A 25,276-nucleotide genomic window follows, 5' to 3' on the forward strand; every position below is an offset into this window, starting at 1 on the left:
GGGACGGAGGGGGCGGGGCCGGCGCCGCGCATGCGCGTTGCTGCCCACCCCGGTCTCCTCAGGCTGTGGCGTCCGCTGCCCGCCGCCGTCCTTCGGGAGGGTGAGCGGGCCGCGGGGGGGTGAGGGTGGTTTTGAGAGGTAAAACACGTCAGCATCATTAAAAAATCAGGCTGATCGTTAGAATGATGGTTTATAACTTGCGTTATGGTCGCACGGGGGATCAGGTCAGCGGGAGGTCGCCGGGGCGGGCGGCTGTCACCTCAGGTGGGTTCTGCTCCGGTGAGCCCCACCTCTGAAGGAAAAGGCTAAAATCAAGACTCCTCTTGAAGCAGGTAGCCTTGGAAATCGCAGCATGTCTGGTGCAACACCACTACCCTGGAGAGTTGGAGCAAAAAGCGTATTTCGCCCTAGCACTCGGGTCTTTTTTTCCATGGAAAAAAATGCCCGTTTTCAGAGATGCAGCAGTCACCTCTTGCTGAGGGAGGGGTTGGTATCAGTACTGTTACCTCCCAAGGTGACGTTAATCTGGATGCTGAACCTTGAGAGTTTTCATCGTTTCCCCAAGTTACATAGTAGATACCCTTAGAGGTGATTGGATTTGGGCAGCAGTGTTTTCTATCACAGGAAAAGTGGAAATTAATAATTTTAAAAGTTCTACTTTAGACTTACAGGGACCTTCTCTTTAGGAGCAGTTATTCTTTAAGAGGAAATTCTGGGAGTGAATCTCTGGTTTTCACTTTTTCATGGGTGGCTCTTGCTTCCCCCAATGCAGACGCAAGTATTATTTCCTCCCTGGGATATAAAAAGGGGTATAAGAAAACTGACTGTGGGCAAGGGTGGTCACCCGTGTCAGGAGGTCAAGGAGAAGCCGCCTGTAAAGGTGCATTTATTCTTGCGGTTACTGACTGTGAAAATGAAAATGTCAGTAGTTTTATTGACGTGGAGACATGCAAGCGAATGCAATGAAAGCTGCACCGAAGGAGAGCGGTGGAGTGTCTCTCTCCTGTGCACACCTGGCCAAGCACTGGGAACTGCAGCCGTGCTTTCATTCACAGAGTGCGTAGGGGTGGCATTTGGTTACCAGCTGCTTCTCCAAAAGAGAAAAAAGGGGTTGGGTTAGGGTCACAGTCCCACTGACCCACCTCCTGGAGCAGCCAGTAAGGCTGGAGGGGTGGAGAAAGCCAGAGGTGGTATGGCCTCTTCAAGGCCCATGGTGAATCTCATCTGCCATCTGTCGCCCTGCGGCTTGGCTTTGTTCAGTGGCGGAGGAACTCCTCAGTCCTTACCGCACTGAGCAATTGTTACCTCTCATCCCTGTCAGCTCTACAGAAATGAAGCGCCGCTGGAGTGAACAGTTTTAATTTCCCACATATAATTAATTGTCAATTAAACTCAAGGAGCAGGGCCACCTATAAAATATCATCCACTTATACTTGGAAACTTGTTGATGTAAATCCAACTCCCTTGACCCCCTAAATCTATCTCCCTTGACCCCCTGTGCCTGCTGTGAAAAAAATCCTAAATGCTTTTGCAGTCTGAAGCATGTTTGCAATGACATGAGAGTTCATATAGTCCATGGTTTCAGTCTGAGATTACAAAATTGTTCTTACAAATTGCTGAATGGAGACCTTGGTATAGGCAGAGTCCAGCATTTAATGACAAGGGCCATGCTGTGTCTCCCTTGGAACTTTAGAGCGGTCAGCCCTTAGAAAGTAGTGGCTGCCCCTTCAAGGTGGAATATTTTTGCACAAATTTCAGGTATTTTTCCCAGCCATCCTGCTGCTGCCAAGGAGTTTACCTGGGCTTACTTGTCCCTGTAAGACACTGCCTGGGTGAACGGTTTGTAGACTACAGCTTGGTGCGAGTACATGTAGTTATTGTTTGGGATGCTTTGAAGAAAATGTACTTCCATGGTGGGCAAGGCTGATGTGTCCCAGAAAGATTCCTTCTAGTGGAAGGATTGCCACTTCTGCTTGAATGGCAGGAGTCTGGGTTTGCCAGTTCAAAATCAGTTTTTAGCACAAGCCAAGGTAAGATAAAAATGAGGAGAAGTTACTTACATGCTCAACCCCCTGCATCCCCATTCCTCTGTCAAGAGTATTAAGACAGAGGTGGAGGGAAATGCAAGAAAACCATGTTTAATCTACTTATCCCAAGATTAACTCCAAAGGGCTTCTCTTTCTGTCTCTGCATTTAGTTGACAGACTGTAGATGCTTACCTAATCCATGCAAACTACTCTGATGCTTCGCTAAGCCCTCTGTGGATCTTTAGTCTCTTGTGTGGCAGGAATGTCCTTTTTGAGCCCAGCTGGGCAATGTTCAACTCCGGGGACTTGTTCAAATTGTGAATCTGATTACAGATATACTTGTGTAACTTGCTAATCATGCTCTATGCAATCACAGAACTGGAGACTGTTGCCTGCAGTGCATTACCTGCTTTTGTTTTGAGACTTAGGTAACGAGGGTAAGCATATAATTTGGGATGATAAAAGCTTTGGAGTGCTGTCTTTGGGGGATGGTCTGACATTAAGAAAATGGTGCTTCTGTGTGGGCCTTGAGGTTTCTGAAATGAAAAATCACTAAATGCAAAATAAGGAAACCAGGCTGAGCCTGCCACGTGCATGGGTCAGGGGACAGCCTGAGGGGCACATCTGTAGTATATGCAAATTCCTGAGCACAAACCTAAGGCTGAGCTTCAGTCCAAATTTGCTGATTGTTTACATTACCAGCCTATATGCAGACAGTCTTGCGGTGAATTTTGGTCTGTCCTTTTGTAATCAGAGGTGGGATTTGTAGATAGCATGAGTTCAGGTTACTGGTATGGATAGTGTGAAAACCAGTTGCTTGAGGAACAGGTATCCCAGTGGCAGTGATGGAGATGTATGGAACTCCAGCTCACTGCCTCACAGATGCAGATGAGAAGATGGCAAGGATGGCAGTACTGGTTCAGACCAAAGGTCCGTTGAGCCTGACGGCTTCACTCTACCAGTGGCCAATGATAGATGCTTACAGAAGAGTAGAAAGACAGGGCAAATATACAGATACTTCCCTGATGAAGTCTCCTGACCTGCAGTGAGCTGAAGGCAGTATCTTAGGCTTAGACACACAAAAAACTTATGCAGGAGAAGAGGGCAGGACTTCATGGAGAATGTAGCAGGACCTGCTGCCATGCAACAGAACAAGCTAACCTGCAGCAGAGATGGCGGGACTTGATGAAGCAGAAGACAAACCAAATAGTTGTAGGAGAGTTAAAACTTCTCACAATGCCATAATCTAAATCCACTTCTGAAGAGATGCCAAAGTTTTTCAGGTTTTTCCCTAAACAAAAATAAAGGAGTAGTTTGGTTTTGAATTCTGAACTAAAGTTATTCTTCTTATAAATGATTTTTTCTGTTCTCTTTCCCCTGTGCTTTTCTTTCTTAGGCTATAAGTGTTTTTGCTGAAGTTCTAGGTCACCTGTGTCAAAAGGGACAGCAATCACCAGTGCTTGTCCAGGGACTGAGTGGTTGGGTGGCAGAGTCTGAGGATGCTAGACAGAGCATCTGCAAGCAGAGAACACTCCTCAGAACCTAATCAGGGGCACTTTCTGGATTCTGGTTAGACACAGAGAAGTTTAGGAACACTCAGGTTCAGTGTTCAACAAAAAAATTGAGGTTTTGGCTAGGGAGAGCACTGGAGAAGGGTGGCTTAACAGAAAACTTTGTGTTTCAGAAGCTGAGCAGTATGTGTTTGAAAAAAACAAAATGCTTGTTAAAAATGCAAAGAATTCAGCAGTATTTTAACTCAGTTCCAGTTAAGTAATTTCTATATATTTTATGGCATGTGTGTGCTTTTTGGCATGGAAATTGTTTTGCATTGATCTTTTTCATCACTCTTGAAAGGCTTGAGGCTGATACATCCAAAAGTCATGCTTTCTTAAATGCAAACACATTAATTATATTTTTAAAAGCTAATAATAACAACTATTTAATTGCACCTACTTTTCTTCAAATGTGGAGTGAGCACACTCCATTTCGTAGACTGCATATGCTAGCTACCTAAGGGTTGTCAATTATGTTACGCTATAAAAGGCATAGCACTTAGGGGGCTGTCAATCAAGTCTGCTGTGAGAGAGGTTTCAAGAATCATTATTCCAACTATTTATCAAATATAAAAATAAAATTTACATGACAACACCAAATACAGAGGTATTGTATTTCATTTTATAATGAAAGTGGTTTGGATTGAGCACAGAATTAGTAAAGGTGAATCAAAAATAGCCAGAGATCTTTGCTTGTAAAGCAGTGCCCCCTGTTTTGTTCCTACAGCTTTCCTTCTCTGTGAAAGAAGGTGTTACCCAGATCTTCACTGCGCTTTGGATCACAGCCCCGCATCTGTTTCATCTTTTCTTCACAGTCCGAGGGTTGTCAGTTGTTTTTTTTTCCCACAGCTTATGGGTATCATTGAGCACTGCAAGGCATTTTGGAGAGCATTCTTTTCTGCAGTATTATGTTCCAGCTCTGCCATAATTTATGTGCTCGAGTAGCCCCCATTGAATTTACAAACAGTTCTCAGAAAGAAAGAGAACTTGTATGGATGTAATTTGGAGGCATCTGAAGATAGTTTTATTCCACATGGATGCCAGAGTCAGCCCAAAGAGATCCAAATGCAGTGTCTGGGCCTATTTTTAGTTGGCAAGTGCTTTTAGACTATGTAATGTGTCTTTGTCATTTGTCTACCATACGCTTTGCCTCCATATGTTTATCACTGTTGCTATTGCTGATTCAGTATTTCAATAATAGAATCATTTGGAGCTGTTCTTTAGACTAGGGTTTGCATCAGACTTTTTTGTCTCTGTATAATTAGACTAATGTCATTACTGATCCTAGCAGCAACTTTGAGTCAGAGCTGACATTATATCCAGAAACTGTGCCTATACTGCTAAATAAAAGAGGCCTAAGGACTGGCCTAGAGACTAAGTGACCTTGATCAAGTCACATCAGCACTGATTAGGACCACCTTCCCTGTATAGTGGAGCCATTTGGAACAGCCCAAAATAGAACTAGAAATACAAATAATCTCCCCCATCCGTAGACACAGAGCAGTAGTAGTTTTATCTCTTCATCACACAGAAGGAAATTTATTGCTATTTCCATTACTGAACCTGTTCAGATTTATAAACTCTTCATTATTGATTTTTCTAAGTACTGGAGACATACATATATTCAGAATAAATAGAAGAAAACAGTAGTTTTTCAAATTGTATATGCTTCCCAAGATTCATTTATAGATAGGGAGTAGACACTGTAAGTCCTGTCTACCTCACCAGATAACCAGAAAATACAACTCAGAGCGTGCCCTCCTGGGACAACGCGAGGGATTTGCCAATGTACAGTTTATGGATGCTGCTGGAGGTTGTGAACTCCATCTGTATCTTTGTCAGACTGCAAGCTCCATTTTGGTTTTAAGGCTGGGATGTGCCTTCCCGTGGCCTCACGTCTTTCCAGCTAGACTAAAATTCATGCAGGGCACATGACCGTCAATGACCAAGCGCTGTCCCATAGGGTGCTGTGGTCCCAGACACTAAGTTACTCCTGCCGAGGAGACCAGGTTGTTGAGGACGTGGTCACCTTGGCCACAAACTAATCTGTCAGGAGACTGCGTTCACCTGCTGAAAGCTAGATGGGAGCTGAAAAGTTATAGAATAAAAGTGGTCCTCTCGGTGTCTTTGGAGCTCAGGAAATGGCAGATCTAGCACCTAACACTTTTCCATGCTTCTTGGAGATGCTCTAGAGAGGACAAAATAGTTATTCAGAATTAAATTTCTTCTCCTCTCAAAATGAAAATTATGACCAAAATACCAGCCAATTCAGAGCTGAAAAGGGAGCTTTAACTTTATTTTAACAGGCTTTGGACCAGTCTCTGAAGTAATGAAGCACAAGAAAGTATGTCTTAAAAGATTTCAGGTTTTAAAACAGCCGTAGCAGCAGAAGTTTCTGAGTCATCAGGGCTTTCACGGAAAGTCTAAAGAAATACATATGATGCATCTTTCACAGAAATAACAAGGAAAGAGAGTGACAAATTGGATCTGGATTAAGAAAAAAAAAGCACCAAGTAATGCTGTTACTTTCTGACCATTATTTTCAAATAATAAAATAATCTGCAGTTTTCTGCTGTAGAGCTCTTTACAGAAACAAGCAATTCATGTGCCTGTATTGAATCTATGTCAATGCTATAAAGTGTCCAGCAAAACCAAGTATCTAACATAATACAGATGTCTTCCCCAGATGTTCTGATAAAAGGACTGATCATTCTTTTTGGCTTCTCTTTTTTATGCAGCAACGAGGCACTACCTACGGTCTACCCTGTGGGTGCCAGTACCTGAAGACCCAGTCAGCGCAACACCTGGAAAAGATCCCTTCCTGTCATTCTGCTGCACAAGTAGAAGAGCTTAGTGCACAATAATCCTGTGTGGGTACCGCTGGAGGGGGAGGTAAGCACAGGAAACTTCTTTAGCATTCAAACATCAGTGCAAGATCTAACCCGAATGCACAAGTAGTACTCTGCTCTCTCAGAGCTAGGCTGGCACCTGGAAAATAGTTTTGCCTCCAGGTGTTTTATGCTAGCCTGGAGAACCTGTCAGCCATTGACCACTCTGGGCCAAGTTCCAACTGCAGGAAATAATCCTGAGGAGAAGAGTAGGAAGCACTATTGAACGCTTTCTCTTCTCAACCATCTGACCTGCAGGTAGAAAGGCAGTCTCTGTTTTGACATGTCTTGCTCTGCCATCTTCAGCCATCAAAGAAAGCACTTAAGAGGGCAAATGATGCAGTCTGGAGCTAACTCATGAAATAGCATGCATAATTAAGATTATTATAAGTATCAGTAGAAACTGTCTGAATCATCACCTCCTTACATGTGAGAAGCTAATACTGCATGTCAGCCTAAATCTGAACATCTGCAGCAAGCAACTGTATTTCTCAGATTATGATAGTTCTGTTTCAAAATGGGAGGCAAAACAGGGGAGAGAAAGTTTGCAAATTTGGGGGAGAAAAGAGAAGGAATCTGCAACTTCTGTGCGTGTGGTCACAAACTGACTGATTTACTTACTTATTGATGACACAAGTCGTGTCATTTGTAATGTGCTGCCACAATCCAACTGAACATGGTTGGCTGGCAGCAAATTATCCTGAACCTTGCGGAGGTAAGTAGGCTCCAGCTTATTTTAAAGAATGCCAGACATTTTGTCTCTTTGACCAAGCCTTCTCAGTCATTTATAAAGTTACATGGAAAGGTCAATCTGTACTTAGATATACAATATGATTAAAACAGATCACATTAAATTATTTCAGTTTTCTTAAATAAAAGCAAAGCAAAACAAAAAGGCTTGTTAAATATCTCTTGGGAGAGGATTTCACTGTCCCCTGGGATGTGCTTGCTAGTTTTCCACTCGTACAGATACATTAAAAAAAGAGAATCAAACAAGAGTTTCATTAAGAGTTTCTGTTCGAATCTAGAGGTTCTGAGCAAATATGGAAAGAAATACGCTTTTTTATGCAAGGAACCTTCAGAAAAAATCTTTTTAGAGTGGGGTTGTCAGGGAAAATGTGATACTATTCAAAACAAAATCCTACAGTTTCAAACACTAAAAAGGGGAGAGAAGTCAACTACATGTAACTTTTTGTGGGATCAGTAGTATAGACATTTTTTCTCTTTGCCTCTCTTCTGTACTTTGTGACTCCTATCAGCGCTCATTCCTCTACGTTCCAAAAAGTCTAGCACTGAACCAGAACTTGAAGGTAAGTCTAACTTACTTGTCCACAATAGGTGATAGCATTTGGTATTTTGCTCTTTCATATACTTCAGGGACAGCTCCATACCTTACTGACCTTGCCTATACAGGCTTGACCTTACTGATCTGATTTGCCTGAGTCTATGGAAGGTATGACACTGATTTTGTGGCTGCTGGATCAGATCCTGTCCACATAGCTTTTATATGCTCATTTTCCCTGGATTTTCATTCTGCTAAAATAGGAGAACAAAAGATGACTGTGTGTTTAGCTATTCTGGGATCAGCAACCATTAAGAGCAGGACTTCAATCCCACTACAGGCAAATGTTGTTGCATGTGTGAGGACTAAACAGTAGAATGATTATGAAAGGTTTGGTTTTTAAAAATGCTTTCCTGACAAACAGCCAGTGTTGTTGCTCTTCAGGGGAAAAATGTTGCTTTTAGATGCATTTGTCATAAAAGCTCTGATTCTGAAAATGCTCAAACAAATGAGTAACTTTACTCCTGTGAATAATATTTAAAGAGTTCTTTCATGGTTAGGCATTTGGTTATTGTTCCTGCACTAGAAGTACTTGCTCTTGACATCTGAGTAAGTAAAGGATTGAGAGATACAGCTGGCAGAGATATTCCTTACATGCCTGGATCTATCCTTTTCCCACCACTTTTCTTGATAGGGCTATTATTCTTGTCTTAATATGGACATTTTCCCTCTGATCATGTCAAGGCAATTCCTTCATCTTGACCTGATAATGATATCTCTTACTCAAGCTGATAGAGTGTTTTAAGAAATACACGTGTACTTATAAACAAGAAACCTTTCTGGTGAGGGGTTTGTCTCAGTGCCATTTCATCCAATGGACAATACACTGAAGAACATGAAATTAAACGAGGAATTATTTGATAAAGTATGCGCAGGATAGCACTCAGGTCACTTTTTAAACACCTCATTGGAGCCTGCAAACAGTTGGGCTCGCAATGAAGACCAGGCTTGGGGAAACAAAATTTGTTTTGCCTTTTTCTGTTTTAAATTTTCTGCAAATGATATGTAGTTTAATTGTTGCTTTAAATTGTTTATTTAGGTTTATTGAAAGAGGTTTTCACACTCTGCCAGCGTATGATAGTCAAGCACCTTCTAATTATTTTGAGAATGTTCACAAACACACATTGGTCTTCAGATTTTTTCTCAGATTAATGCAAATATTTGATGTACAAAATTGGAGTTGTTTGAAATTCTTAAGAGAAAGCAAATTTTCGTCTTCTCATGTTCACGCTGAAAATTAGATGATAAATATTTTGCTGCTTCACTCCAGTAGTAGAACAAATCTGACAAAATGAGTCAACATATCTGAGTGAGTCTTCTCCTTTCAAACATTAGAGGACCCGCATGAATTCTCAAACCTTCTTTGCAATATTTGGTAAATCTCTCAGCTAAGCTTTAGTTCTAGATGATGGTAATGTATGTGTTTTAGCTGTTAGAATCCATAGAACAGCTTGTCACTATCACTGAGTAATGGCCCTGCTGTTACTGGTAGTGAATATGGTATTCAGAAAAATATAAAATTTAGGAATCTTCAGAAGTTAAGTTTAAGGTCAGTGAAGCAAATTAACATAAATGTAGAGTGGAAGATTGTAACAAAATTGAACGTACATAGCACTGCATTTTTTGTGCCTGAAGCGTCCGAACTGTGAACAGAAACTGAAGAACGGTTATCTCCTCTGGGAAAAACAGATACTGTCAATGAAGGCAGAGAATAATTAACTGAACATATTTGCAAAAATGGGGTGATTCTGTTCTCTTGAAGTTCATTTTAGAACTGAGCCACGGCCAGGATTCTGCTGCCATATTTCTTTAAAGAGCTTCTTCCCTGGTGAACAAAGCTGTTGACGTTAATGGCACACTATTCAATGCCATTCACCCCAAGAAGGGATTTCAAAACCAGGTCCTAAGCATTTCCAGGATCAATTCATGGAATTTTTTCAGGCCAGAGACTTTCAGCTTATGGTAGAAGATGGCAGCTCTGCCACACTGAGGGACCATCCTCAGGAGCCCTGGAGATCAGCCTTTCCACCCACGACTGATGCCTGCCTGGCTAGCAGAGAGTCATCAGGTGCCTTGTCAGGGTGGCGAGCATACCAACACTTAAATGTTAAGTCCCAGCTACCTTTTGTGGGTGCTGGCCAATAAATAGTGGATTTAAACTTTGAAGTTACATATATGCAGCTTGTAGCCTCTTTGAACCCTACTAAAGATGTCTGAACAAGCTGACCCAAAAGAGGAGCTGTAAAAGGGCATGGGCAGGGAAGTATCTTCTTTCTACTTAAAAATATGCTCATTACACCAATATATATACTGTTCATTTATACTAACAAAAGTAAGATCATATTCATAAATCAAAGACAAGAATAAAGAGAGTAATTAATATTCTCTCTTTTGTACCTATTCTGTGCTTGCTTTACAATTTGTAGCAGATGGAAGCCAAATGTTTTCAAAGAATCAAAACCAATTTTATAAGAAGATGGTTCATCTTCTCTGAATAACTTCTCCTTAGACTGCCAGTTATACTTATGATTTTAATCTATAAAAACATTACTGTTGGAATATGATAATATTTTGAGTAGCTCCAAGTGAATCCACATTCTTGAGTGTTCCTCCATATTCCATATCTGAAGATTCTTCCTTTTAAGACTACTATCTCATTGTTTTACTTGTCTTTGGAAAAATCTAGAAACCCTTGTGCCACAGCAATATTCTCACTCTCTGCTAACAAGCTGTTATGGTCCTATTTGTGGTAGATTTTCTTGATTTAGATCAAAATCTGTTTTTTTACATTTATTTTATTGCAATGGCATATAAAGTACATTATGAGTAATTCTAACAGAAACCAATAAAGATGTCTATCTTTTTTCTTAGTTAAGATTTAAAGAATATTTAAGTCAATATTTAAAGACATGAAGGTGAAGATATGGACATAAAAAAACAGTACTGAGTGAAGTAGAACAGAGAAGGACGTTGACAAAATAGGCTTTCCCTTAAGTGACAATTCCAAATGTGCATTTAGGAGTAAAAATAAACAGATGATGGTGGGACAGAAGCCTATGGCAGAAAGGAAGCTATAGTGTGTGTCCAAAACATCTAAATGAACAAGACTGAGAATAAAAGCTTTTATTCATAAATGCACAGAAACAATTTCTTAAATACATCCTTAGGTTGCTTAACCAGAGCTTCAAAGCATCTAATATCAAAAGTACAAAATACAGATTAATTATATTTAATTAAAAAAAGCAATCCAATGTTTCAAGTGGCAAGATTATCTTAAAATTTCCAACAATGATCTATTCTGATCTTTTCTCAAGTAAATATCTAGAAAAACTTCTGAAGAAAACCCAGGAGAATATGTATATTCAGAAAGTGAGTTTCTTGAATAACTCATTTGCCAAGTAAGCTACCCCTTAGAAGCTGCAGAGAAACCATTCTTTCTTGGAAAGCATCTAATACGTTACTATTGCTGGGAGCAGTCCTGGTATGTCAGTGTCATTGTAACAGAGATAGCTCCTACCTCTTCAAAATAAATGAGAATAAAGTCGGACAAGTTGAATGAATGTATCTACAGAGAGAAGGCTTTTGTTTGCAAAGTTTTTATACATGTCAGCCCTGAAGGAAAAGTTCACAAACTAACCTGTTATGACGATTTCAGGAATTTCATTGGGAATTTTTCTAAAAATTGAGTACACAGGTTTTGAATGGTTACTGTAATGGAGGAATGGTTTATAGCAAGTGTTTTTGAAGCAAAGAAATGCTTTCTCTTACTTTGGTACCAAAGAATGGCTAGTGTTTGCATAATTCCGTGTCAGAAGTACAAAGAGTGTGCAAAGCTATGAAGTAGGTAATGCTACTGTTAAGTTGTGCAGGAAGGCACATCATGTGTACTTTGCACTTCACATTTTATGATGCCAAAAGTTAAATGCATAATAGAAAATTTGCAGAAGCTGAACTATATGATAATTATGATAATTGGAGATATTTCTCTCCAGGGAGTGAGCTCTAACAGTTAAGGAGTGACTTGATGTTAAAATAAAAATCTCCCTATGCATTGATTAATTAAATAAAAGGAATCCAGGAGGTTTATTGCATAGTAGTAAGGCACATGATTTGTACTTTCTATGGGCCACAGTATATATTTATTAACAACCATATCTGTGTTTACTGGAAGTTAAGACTGCAGCAGGACATACCCTCTCATTTGAAAATTACAACTGTGGAAATGAACACCTAAGTGGGAAGATGTATAATCCTTTTCATTTTCATATTGCCTATAACATCAGCAGTCGCATGCTCCACGGTGGTTCCATTTCCATTCCTGGTAGCCACCAAAAGCAATCAGCACTTTCATCAACAAATGTAACTCAGACTAACAGCAGAACACGCAGATGAGGTATTGCTCTCCAGAGGCATGTCAGAGAGTGCCCTGGAGTTCTGAGGGTGAGTGAAGTGGTCTGGCTTATCATCCACCCTCTCAGTGTCTCCAGACCTTTGGGGAACAACGTCCCACATCTGGTCCTGAATTTCTGCGGAGGCCAAGTGTGTCTTCAGTTGGCAGGCGCTTAGGCTACGCTTGGTGGTAGGCAAAGCATCCTGGGGCCCTGTTCCAGCACTGAGGCCAACTGTCACAAAGTGACTTGCAACTATATTAATAAAGCTCTTTATCCTTCAGCAAAGGGCAGCCACATCCAAACCACCTGCTGGAAGTGGTGCCAGGGCTGTACTAATCCTTGAACTATGCTTGGCAAAGTCCTATTTGGCACAGACCAAAGCTGTGCCTGGAACTATTCTAACAGTGTAATTTTACAGTATAGCTGATGGACTTCCCCTGTCCAGGAACTTTCCCTGACACTGTTTAATTTATTAGTATATAGCCCTAGACACTGGCTCAATAAGAGAGTCCCAAGAATCCCTTGCATCACTGAAACCAGTAGCAGCTTCCAGAACAGCGTGGCAGGTCTCGGGTGAACCCTTCTGTCAGGACTGCACGCAGTGTAGCAAGGCACTGTGGCATAACCTGACATTTCTTCAGCCCCAAGGTGCGGCTGAGGTTTAAGGTGCCTGCTGCTCTGCTAGAGGATGAGTACTGGCACAACCAAACCCACCAAGTGCGGTCCTGTGGTCTGCATGGCGAAGAGTGGTGCTACCTTCTCTAGTTCCCTCAGGCACTCTTCTTTCCTTTCTTCTCCATCCCAGTCCAGACCTGTCTTGCCTTCTGCTTGCTTCTCTCCTGCCCTCTGCTGAAGTAGACATAGGCCAAGGAGTGTGATCTATGCCCTGGCTTCAGGCATATTTAGGAGAAAACCTCTACTGACTTTAAGATTCTCTTTCGTGGTGACACTGAGGTCCCTGTGCACAGATACTGCCTCTGCTGGGAGATGTTGCAGGCTGGGTGGCCTGGGCTTAGAAGGGGATGACTGTCTCCTTTGAGGTGCAGAGGTGGTTAACGCTAGGTGAGGTGACATTTGCCCTGATCCGTGGGGAGCTGGGTGGCAGCACACACTTCCAGAGTGCATTCTATTCAGACAAGATCTGAGTTATTTTCTCAGGATACAGCTACTAGACACTTGGGCTCTTGGGCTCAATCCTTTCATCAGTATATTTAAGTAGCATACTATAGATTTAGAATTAGATTAATTAATCTGTTTCTGCTCAGGAACCGATGGTGTTTTGATCAGTGCTGAGCCACATTAGGTAGCAGGTCAGAGTGATTTCCTCATGACCTTTGGACTGAGGACATTGCTAGACTTTTAAGGTTATGGATTTATTAGGTGATGTTTACAGTTAAAAAGGGACTTTTTCAGAGCCTTGTCAGGCCTGGCAGAACAACTAGTTTCTGAAATCTGTAAGGACAGACTCAAACAAAAAAGCCTGGATAAACCAATTGGTACAGGGAATGCTTTCCAAACTCAGGGAGACTCCTCTGAAATTCACCCCCTGCCAGACTCCTCCTTTTTAAAGAAGAGACTTCTAGCACAAATCCCTCTGCTTATTTCAGTTTATGCAGTGTGACACGAGGCAAGCAGTTTAAAGGCTGAGGCAGCTGATCCGATGTTCATAGACTGACACTGAAAAAGAAGACCCAAGTGGCTTTATTCTGAAATCATGTTCTTAACTGACTCATCAAAGTTATTTTCGTTATATTAGGTTGAAGGAATATGATGATGGCATAGTGATAAAGCCTGTTTCTCCTAGGCAGCCTACCCATGATATTTGTTTGTTGTCTTTGTAAGTACATTCTATTAATGGCATATATTTTTACTACGTAGATGATGCAATGTTAGAAGCCACTTTCCACACAGTTTATTCTAAGATTGTATGCCATAACATTGCTTATACTGATATGAATATTACTTGAGCTTACAGTGGCAGAGAGATAGCTATCTCAACAGGATAGTAAAACAGCTGATTACTTCCTCAAGCACCTCTTTAAATCAGGAATCCTCCCAATAAAATGCCTTTTAAAAATCCTTTTAATATTAGAGCACACAACAGTTAATCACCTTCAAAACCAGTAGGTACGGTGGTAAAAGAAGGAAAATGTCCTTCCTCTTTCCACTGGTACTTCATCCTTGTTTGATTTTAAAGTGCAGCTTTGGTTTAGTATTTTTAAATGCCTTCATTTAATAATGAATTCAAAGAGAATTTTTTGCAAAATTGAGTAGAAAACAAGGATGCTGAAAGCCTCCTCTCAGTCTAGACTGCAATTTTTTGTGTACGGAGGCAAACTGTTTGATGTCATTCCTGAATAATGTTGAAGAATGTTTTATCCATCAGAGTTATCCAAATACAAGCAAAGGGCAACTCCATATTTCAGTGACCTGACTGGTCCCTTTGTGGGATGGCCAGCTCCACTTAGCTGCAGATGGTCATATGTTATAAAAGTATAAGACATCACAAAACAAGGTGCTATAAGCTCTGGAATCTGTTTTTTGCAGTCTGTGCTCATATTTGCTACTGCACTTGATCTTGTCCTCACCAGAAAAGTTTCAAAAGTTTACATCAATTAATTTATGTCATCTACATAAACTAGAAGAAAATCCCTGAGGCTGACACTTTGAATCCAGTTCAAACTTGTTTAGATTAACTTCTTTTAATTAGTGACCTAAGTGAAAACAAAGCAAGGGTAAAATCACTTCCTATGCACCACTGATGGATGTGTCTTCAGTGAAGAGTTAACATGAATTATCCGTGCTTGAATTACTCTGTTTGTATTAGCTCTGTTTGCATGAAAGCAACCACACTGTGAAATAACACTTGAGTTTGTTTTGTCCACGCTATGCTTGTATGTAATACTAAGAGTTGTGGATGGGCATCCTATGGATTTCTTTACTGGAGCAAGCTGCAAAACAAAACAAAACAAAACAAAACATCCCCAGTTAATTGCTTGTAAGAAAAGGCTGACCTCTTTAGATGAGCAGAAGGCACTGAAGGACTGTATATCCTTGAAGTTTTCCCATGGAGCAAACATATGTCCCTGCTACAGGGAGATCAATTGTTTGACTGAATCCATTAGTGGGCCAGCCAGTTAGCGCTACAGGCTTCACCACACTGAAGTTAGGATCCTATGTATGAGTTAAGCTTGGGCAACATTTAAGCTAAAGTTAGCTTTGCAGAGATGCTCCTGCATTTGGGATTTGCACTCCTGCACAATAAGATGCAGATCTTCTAGTATAGCAAGACTTCTTGCATTGCTCAGATCTGCTTAGTGACAATAATATGTCAGATTCGGGATGAGCTTGCCTGGGTGCACTGTGTCTGCGCGTGCTTTTGAGGTCAGGTGTCTGCTCAGAGTGGCAGTCTGCATATTTTCCTTAGCCTTGTTCTGTGATATAACCCATTCTACCTATCCCCTGACATATGTATAAAACTTAGCAATTACATTAAAGATGTATCTTCCCTCCCCCAAAGTTAAAAAAAAAAGGAAAGAAGGTAACAGTTTGCAGGACAGGTTAGTAAGCATGGCAGTTCATCGTTGAAGGAAATTGAAAATACTAGCCAGCCTTTCCAAATAGGAGTCTATCTTTGGGAATCTAAATACATATTTGCTCACTTAAATGAATGGTCTGTGTTTTGAAGGTGCTGAGTTGATGCAAACTCTGAATGTTTTTCATCCTCAAAAGTCTGGCCAATTGCTTCCATGTCTCTATGTGCAATGTAGTCACCCAAGTTTGACAGTTTTGGCTCTAAGGTTTAGCTTGACTGAAAACAAACTGGCTTCAAAACTGTAGGGGAGGTTAGCAGCAGCTGCTCAAACCTATGTATCCAAGAAAGTAAATCTTAAAATGTCAAATGGATTTCTTCTCATGAAGTCAACCAGCAATAAACAGGAACAGAGACATACCTGGAAGGGTAAAACCAGATGATGTTTCTGAGCAACCCTGCCTGGGGTCAGGGGCTCAGGTGGACTGCCATACAGGAACCTGAAGCTTGTCATGTTCATAACAACATCTATGATTTAGATATTGCTCTCTTCAGTTCTCAGTGGAGGAGCTGTGAGCTGGCACAATGATATAACCTCTATATCATCCCTCTTCAAAATAAATGAATAATCCTGCAGGAAACAAGAGCTGCCCGGGCTGTGGCAGACTAGTAGAGAACTGCTGTAAGATGTTTGCAGTGCTTTGTGCATCTGCAGATAAAGCGAAGTTCAAGGTAGAAAGATAAAGGTAGTTAGCAAGCTTTCCAATTGAATTTGGTACTGCTGAAACTCAAAAGCTGAGAGCTGAATTAGTGAACCTTTTGGATTTAAGTATTTGAAATTCTAGCATAAAATTATCTTTCAGTAATGGAAAAAATAGAAATTAATATTGGAATGATTCCGCATTCAAGAAGTGCAAATCTGTCTTCAAGTTCATTTAGCAAAGTGACATTTAAATTACTATGAAGTATTGTGTGCGCTATATGTTATTTGTAATTTCATAAAATGTTGGGATGAGATTGTCCTGGGATCAGCATGTGATTAAACTGATTATATACCTTATATACATGGTATGTTTCTTATTCAGTCACAATCAAAATACAATCTACTTTTATTAATATAATAATTTAGATGTCATAAATGAAATCTCAGCTAAATATTTTTTAATTTCTATTCACAGCCTTTTACAGTCTATTAACAAACTCATTCCTCTCACCTAAAAAAAAGATTCTACTTTTCCCATCACCACGATGGCTGACATCTGCTAGGGTGACCCCTTGCCCCTAGCAGCAAAGCACTGCTACGTAGAAATGGACAACAGACAGATGCTCTTCTCCTGATTCTAAAGAACTCTAAAAATATGGATGGGCGCAGAAGAGGGCACCAAATACTAACCATCACAGCAGACACTGTTTTTCTCTCCTTAACACCCATGCTGAGTATTTTTTCTTTTCCTCACTCCCAGCCCCTGTGTATGCATACGTGTCTTAATACTCAAAATAAGTCTTTCTGATTCCAGAAACACTTACATCCAGTTTCCTTCAGGCCTGTTGATCTTCCTTTTCTTCTGTGAAAATAAGGGTGTGAGTAGCAAACAATGAAAGAATATGCTACCGTAACCCACGCTGGCACTCCGTGTCTCTCCTGACTGGCATCTTTAAGGTCAGGCAGCAGAGGTTACAGTCGCTGAGACCAGAAGCCCATGTTTCAGTTCCTGCTACACTTGCTGACCCCACCCTGGGTGTTATACAAAGAGGACTTTTAGTATAGTGTGAAGACTGTATGGTTAAAAATTTAAAAGGTTAAAAAAACCCTTAGGAAATTCCAAAATTAAGATTTCTGGTGTGATATGTTAATGGGACTATATTGCACTAGCGCCTTCTGCGGTTTTTACTGCTTTTATAGTTACAGCTTATTACCTGTCACACATGCATTCTGACCCAGTTCTTCAAAGTCAATTGAAGTCAAAATAGTCAAGGTTTCATCACAGCAATCCAGGAATAATTGAAGAATTACACACTGATGATAAGGTGCAGTGTCAGGGCAGAAGAGAGAAATGATGACTTTACCCAGTCATGGGATTCCTGTTGTCCCTGGACCCCAGAATCAGACCCCTCCATCATTGTTCTGTTTTCCTGGCCCTGTATATGTTGGTTGCACTTTTTTGTACGTTGTGGCTGAATATCTATAGTCTGGTCCATACATAACTCCATTGGAAAAAAGGAGTCCCAAATTAGAATCCCTCTGGACTTGGGCAAGTGTAGTTTTCTTCTGGATTAGTAGAGCACTGAACTATGTGGGAACTAACTGCCTAGCTTGTGATGTATGAGCTCTCGAGCAAAGCTCTCGAGCAGGTGCAGAAGAATGCTTTGTTTTGGTGTCTAGGAAACTTCATGGCTGAAAGCAAAGGCAATGGTACATGTTGGATATATGAAAGGCAGTTATGCAGTGCACATTCAGAGACTCGAGAAACAAGCAGATTTTGGTGTGAAAAAACTGAAAAAGTTATGAATCTGAATAAAAAAATAAATGGTATTATGGGAATACAGATAACTTTACTGACAGTGGAATATTCTGGATATACAATATGTGGAATGATTTATTTTTATCTATTTGTCTGTCATTGTATCTGTCTAATAATACATGTGCCCAATGAGACATGAAAAAAATGTATTCACACATTTCCATACATGGGACAGAAATCCGTACAATAGCCTTTCATCAGATCTGCGTGTTGTTATGGTTATGCATACTTATAACTCAAGCTTTGGAAAAGCTTGGGAAACAACGTGGGTACTAGTAGCTCCAAGTCAGGGTTTCTAAAAATCTAGAAAGGTACATAACATAGACTCCTCTGTAGACTAACAGTGATGCTCAGAGACCAGTGATGCTAAAAACTTCAATAAGAAGTAGCTGTCTGTGTGTGTTAATTCCAGGTACTCCTCTATTAGGTCACTGAGGGATTTCTTGGGGTCTGTTCCAGGTTTGAGAAGGGAAAGGAGTCTTGGACAATAGTTGTGCATGCATCACAGATCAGGGAAAGCTGAGTGCCACTGAAACATATTTTGACTTCTACTGAAAAAATAATTCTTTCAGACTGCAGTTTGACTGTATCTTTTTGCTGCTCTCTTCTGGTTCCTGTCTTGATTCCTGTATTGCAACTGATACAAAGTGCTTGTTTCCATTTTCCTGGATCTTCACTGTCCATTCCTACTTGACCTATGAGCACTGCATCTAATTGTCCCATGAAACCACAGTTACTGCCCACTTACCACACTTCCAAATAAGCACTTTCACCCTTTTGCTCAAGCCTTCTCTTGGGAGGAACTCTCAGCAGATGTCTGTAAACTTACCTCATTCCCCACTTTGAAATCATCATGATGCCTGCGACACACATAACAGTAATCAGGCAACTGGCTCCTGACCACAATGCTGAAAAACGTCAGCTCGCTCTTTCTTTGTGTTTCCCTATCAATGTCCGTGTTCCCACTGATGTCTCTAGTTTCATGCTTAAACTGTCTCCTCTTTTAGGCAAGAGCATCTTTTGTGATTTGCTGGTGCAGCAGCTCACCTCGCAGTATAATGTGGGCTCCGGGTGAGAGTATATGACAACACACCAGGGCTGGATGATCTTAGGCAATCGCTGTAGTCCTCTGTGCAGGAGGACTGTCTGCCGATTCCTGTACTGGATCTCCAGGCCGCTGGCGGAGGAGGAGAGGGCTAGTTCAGGTGGCCCTTCTGACCCAAACTGCTGCACAAAGAATTCTCTGGAGCAGATGGAAGTGAAGGCTGAGTAGGGTCAGGTCCCACTTTCTCGCTATTATAATGGCCCTTTGGTTTGCAAGAAAAGTTAAAGCTGCCCTCCACAGCCTTTATTTGGAAGCTGCTGCCTGGCGATCTGCCCCATCTGCTTCATCTAGGCAGTGAATCAAGCCTGTTGTACTTAAACCATTGACCCCTACTCTGAAAAATACCAGAGAAGAATAGACTTTAACTAAATCTTTCAGTATCACCCTCTCCCCTTATTCTTCTTCTTCCCTCCCATTGTTTTGAAGCCAAGTCACTTTTTGTTTGCTGGAGGAAGATTAAACAAAGGAACCCACCGCCGGCGCCGGGGTTTTTTGACGCACGTGTTGGCTGTATCACTCGGGCAGCCTTCCAGCAGGTATGCCCGTACAGCTGCAGAGCCATTCACTGCCGAGCTGTAAAACTGCTGGCAGGTCTCACCATCTGTGAGGAAGACTGTGTGAGAACTTCCCTCCTTACTGGATGGCTTTCAAGACAAATGTCACCGCTGACCCCATTAAGATAGCCAACGTTCAAGAAACAGCATAAGGCGTTGCAAGGCTGTTCTATTTTCTGTCCTGGTTGAGTCATGCAGTTTTGTAGATGTTCCCGCATCAGAAATACTTGAATACTTGTGATATTTTAACACCGTGAAACACTGAATAATTGTGAGACTCTTCCCATCGAGTGTCTGAGGCATTGTGGCAAAGATTAGTGTGGGAAATCGGGGAATTTTTAAGCTACGCAGCTACCATTACAGGAAAGAAAATGGGAGGGGAAATAAAAGCAAAGCCAACCCAAGAGCTAGCACTCAGAATCTTGTTTGGTAGCCTGGCACAGTCTCTGGAGAGATAACAGTGTCCTCTGTACCTAGTCCATCACCCACAAATTTTGGTCTTGCTGTTCACAAAATCAAAATGCTTTCTTCCCCAAAGCCCTTGCCAACAACTCCCCCATCCAACAGTGTATGAATTTAAATTCTAGCTGATTCTGAAAGACATTGAATTAAAAGTCATTTGAAATGACATCTGACTGTTGCAGTGCAAGCAACTGTAGCTAAGCCCAGGGCCTCCCTACAAATTATTGTTTCAGGTATCTCATAGTCATATAGAGCAAAAAGATGTCTTTCTTCTCCGTCTGTTCAGTATTCAGGTTACATAGCTAGCCAAACATTGTTACCCAAACATCTTTGCTTTCATGGGAAAAAGTACATTTAAGTATGAAAAGCCAAGTCATTTTATCCAAAGAGACAAGTTGTCTTCTCTGTTCTTTTCCTTAACCAGTATAAGTTTCATTTGCAGCCATAATAGATGCAGACAAGGGGAAATAACCACTAGGCTCCTAGTTCAAAGGCCACAGACATCAGTGAGACATCTTTCCTTGCCTTCAGTGGATCTTGGATCATATCCCAAAAGCTGACCTCTGACTTGACAAAGATAGTTACTAGACTTTTGTTCAGTTCAGTGATGCTTAATGAACATGTCTAAAGCATGTTTGAACAGTCCTAGGATCTTGTGAGCAGGAAATACACTGAGCAGTAACATGATTTAAAGGGATAAAAGTTATCTGGCATTTTTTAAAGATTAGCTCACACCATCCAAACTTTTTAATCCAGATGCAGCTAGCTGTTACGGTTGTGTTAGCCATCTGGTACTATAGTCTTTGGCTGAAAACAGAAGCAATACGTATCACCACTGGTTTTTGTTTCCAGGAAAAAGGAACGCTGTTTTTATGATCATCCATTCATTTGGTATCAAGCACATTTCACACATGAGTTAACTGGAGACCTGCAGTTGATATATTCTGTGGTAAGAAGAAGGGCTTTGTATGGCTGATGGTAGAAGCAGAGATGCAGAGGGAAAGGCTGCAGTTTCATTGTAACTGAATATAATATCACTGGGTTTTTTTAGCTTTCCCTTCATAAAAAGATTCTTTATTCAGTGACGCATTGTCTCATATAACAAAAGGGTTTGTAGTACTTTCTGGTTTTGCAGTTCAAAGCAGATAACATCTTCAGCCATATTTTGCTAAGCATAAAAACATTTGTAATTGCTTTCCAGTAACCTGCCCAGCAAACTACCAGTAACTTTTTTTTGTGTATTTACACACTTGAAAACAACATTTTATTTTGTTCAAGTAACAGATGCATGCAAAAAAATTACTAGCAATAGAGAGCAGAAAGGAAACCGTGAAGGCAAAGGACATGGTGGCTGCTTAAAAATGGTATTCGTGGTACACAGCAGCACCAAATGGCATCACCCAAGGGAACTTCCTGGCTTCTCATTGCAAGGGGGTTGGAGTAGATGACCTTTAAGGGACCATTCCAACCCAAACCATTCTATGATTCTGTGATTCTCTCCAGGGAGACACAAAGTCTTTTCGAGAAGAAAAGAAGTGCTGCTGCCACAGCATGCAGTAAGGGACACCAAAGTCTCCTCTATCTTCTGTGTCCTGGAGATAGGAGTAGAGTTAGAGCAGGTCTGTAACCTCAGGTTTCTCTGTGTCTCCTGCAAAAAAACTAGGACCCAAAAGGATGGAAGAAGACAGCAAATCCTGGGTTCATAGTTTGTGGCTTTGTTTGACCGATGCGCAGAGTTAGGAGGTGATACAGCCTAATGAGTCTGCTCAGCTAATGCCTGCCTGGCAGCAGTTGCATCAGCTTTTTGGAGGATAGAGTCCAGCTCCCTCACAGGTTGCCGTTTGTCCTGGTTTAGGCTGGGCTAAAGTTAATTTTCTTTCTAGTAGCTGGTATAGTGTTATGTTTTGGATTTAGTATGAGAAGAATGTTGATAACACACTGATGTTTTTAGTTGTTGCTACGTAGTGTTTATACTAAGCCAGCAAGAAGGCTGGAGGGGCACAAGAAGTTGGGAGGGGACACAGCCAGGACAGCTGACCCAAACTGGCCAAAGGGGTATTCCACACCATGTGTCATCATGCCCAGTATATAAACTGGGTGGGGTTGGTCGGGAGCGGGGGTGCAGATCGCTGCTTGGGGACTAGCTGGGCATTGGTCAGTGAGTGGTGAGCAATTGCTTTGTGGATCACTTGTTTTGTATATTCCAGTTCTTTTACTATTATTATTGTCATTATTGTTTTATTATTATAATATTATTACTATTATTGTTATTGCCATTATCATTATTATTATTTTCTTTCTTTCTGTCCTATTAAACTGTCTTTATCTCAGCCCACGAGTTTTACTTTTTTCCCAGTTCTCTCTTCCATCCCACTGGCTATGGGGGGAGTGAGCAACCGGCTGCGTGGTGCTTAGTTGCTGGCTGGGGTTAAACCACACCATTAAAAATGCCCCCACTCTATTTCAATGAAACAAACCTGTATTTCTGTCAGGTTAGCGTGTGGGTCCCTTCTCCGCTCCCAGTTATGTCCAAGCTGACTGGCAGTGCTCTCTGTTGAGAGACTCACTGCTACGGCTCGGCTCCCAAAAAGCTGACTAGTGTGGAGGTTTTCCCTGTGCCATGCCTTCTGTATCAGCATAAGAAATTTCACACCCTCAAGGGCCCCTGTCAGCACTTACCGCCTGACAATTTTACTCCAGGGCTATCGGTGGCCAGGAGATGCTTAGGAGGGCCACATGGCCTTTTCCTGAGCTGTCACTCAGCTAAGGATGATCCTGCATCTCACAGTGTTCAAACACCCATCTTTACGTTATGCATGTCATCCAGCTATTGTGTATCTTAGGTACCTGTCATCTCAGTATCTAAATCCCAAAGGAACAACTTAAGCAACTGAGGGGAAGCTGGAACTGGGGGCAGATTTCAGTGGAAGCTACTCATCTAACCCGCCGATGTGTCTGAAGCACCTCCACTGAGGTATATATATCTAAGCACTTGAATAGCTTAAAGGATCTGGGCTTAAGTGCTGATGTGACTGTTGAAAATGGCTCCTACGTCACTTACGCTTTATTGAAAAAAATTAAGTGTTAAATACAGAGAAGCTTCAGAAATGCTGCAAATATATATATAGCTGCCCAGGCTTCTCTGAGCAACAGCAAATTATACCTGCTAGTATAGCTCTCACATGTCTGTAAGAATGAACAGATCAAGAGGCCCAATAATCCAGATTCCTAAAACCGCACTGCAAAAATATTCTAAGCGATAGGAGCTAACATTATGACAATGGGAATTTACTCTTTGGATTAGAAGAGTCCACCACATTGCAGGTAGATTAGCGGGCCCTGTCCATTAAGATCTAATAGGACATACTGTTTCTTAATAGGTCAAACTTTATAAATCTGGTCTTCAAAATGGTCTTGGGAAGTGTTCTGTGTGGGCAAGCTCTGCTGCGGTTGAAATGCAGGGCTATGCCTGCGCTTCTCGGAAACGGCGAGCTGCGGCACAGAGAAGGGGAAGCTCTGCCTTTTGCCATTTGCCTGCTGCCTGCTCACGGTCCAGCTGACTGCCGCGCAGGCAGGCTCTCCGGCACACCCGGGCATCCCCAGGAATATGGCTTTCCATATGATCTGAAGCACCACGCAGCAGCCATGCCTGCAAGCCTACAGTTGGCGCAGCGGGCAAGGCTGATCTCGAGGACAGACTTTGGCAGGCAGGAGAGACATCCCCTCGAGGGAAACTCCATGTGTTTCATTGAGAAGGGAGCTGGCAAACGCGCCTTTTACATGATCCCGCCATTGCCATTTACAGTTTGTGAGCACTGAGGGTCAGATTGCCTGCCTGTGGTGTACCTGCAGTTGTAAAACATCAGATCTTCTTTGTTATTTTCCTGTCTGTGTCTATATTTGTGCTGCGTGAATCCACTGTTTGTGCCTGAAGAAGAACCCTTGCTAGCAGTATCAGGATTGAAAGGAGTCCCCAGTCTGTCCTCCGGCTGACGGAGCTGGAAACCTCTACTCACAACTGCCTCTGTTTTGCACTCAAGTGAAGCAGCAGCTAAATGTTGTGCCTCATCCTCAAAGTGCCTGGCAGTTTTGCTAGCTCTGGAAACAGCATCACTGATAATTAAAAAAGGAAGAATGGAGGGAAGAAAAGAATGAGCGAATGAAATGAGCAATGTCCAAAGCAAGTAAGGAAAGTAATGGCATAAGGGGAGGCAGCGGGCGAGCTCCCCTGCCCTGCTCTGCTCAGGGCCTCATCCATCCTCCCAGCACCATGGATTGACGTGGCAATGTGATGGGGAGACAGCCACGTTTCGGGGCTAATATACGTCCTCCATCCTCCCCATCACAGCTGCATCTGGCCCTGTGGTGGGTTATCCTCTCTCTCCAAATGTTCGAGTCATTATCAGTTTGACAAATCCAATATATATAGAAAGATCTCCAGGCAAAATCTGTATTTCCAGAAAACGAGATTCCTATACCATCTGCAGCTAATTGTTTCATACCATATTCGTCTCAGTCCTGCTGAGCCCACTCTAGGCCTGCTGAGCCCATCACTTACCCTGGTTTTACACTGGAGGAGCTCCACTGTCTTCAGCGGATTAATGCGATTAACACTTTTGTGTGCGAGAGCAGAATCCAGGGATGAAGGAGCATCCACCGCCCTCGTCATCACCTTAACACTGAAGGGCATGCGCTTTGGTGGCGAGCGATGAGTCCGGTTTTCAGGGGAGAGAGAGGGGAGGCAGCCAGCCAAAACTCAGGTTGTGGTGAGAAAGGGAAAGAGGTGTCACTGCCTCTGAAATCAGATCCAAACCACGGGGCAGGGAGATGCCCGCTGCAAAGGGCTATGGCAATGGCCCCGTGCTCCCCTCTCGCCTAGGGTGATTGGCAGCATTTCCCC

At 41.9% G+C, this 25,276-nt stretch overlaps 1 protein-coding gene across 1 annotated transcript in view; it reads right to left on the reverse strand.

Annotated features, from left to right (window-relative positions):
• The window catches only part of MRPS9 (mitochondrial ribosomal protein S9), a 59,234-nt gene extending 34,189 nt beyond the window's left edge, over nt 1-25,045 (reverse strand). The window contains exons 1-2 of the mRNA XM_010575803.1: nt 24,935-25,045; nt 19,085-19,255 (exon numbers count right to left, since the gene is read on the reverse strand). Of these exons, the coding sequence (XP_010574105.1) occupies nt 19,085-19,255; nt 24,935-25,045 (282 nt within the window). The remainder of the gene's footprint in view (nt 1-19,084; nt 19,256-24,934) is intronic.
• Between the last annotated feature and the right edge of the window lie 231 nt (nt 25,046-25,276).

Source organism: Haliaeetus leucocephalus, unplaced genomic scaffold (genome assembly GCF_000737465.1).
Source record: "Haliaeetus leucocephalus isolate CR32 unplaced genomic scaffold, Haliaeetus_leucocephalus-4.0 Scaffold495, whole genome shotgun sequence".
Classification (NCBI taxonomy): Eukaryota; Metazoa; Chordata; class Aves; order Accipitriformes; family Accipitridae; genus Haliaeetus; species Haliaeetus leucocephalus.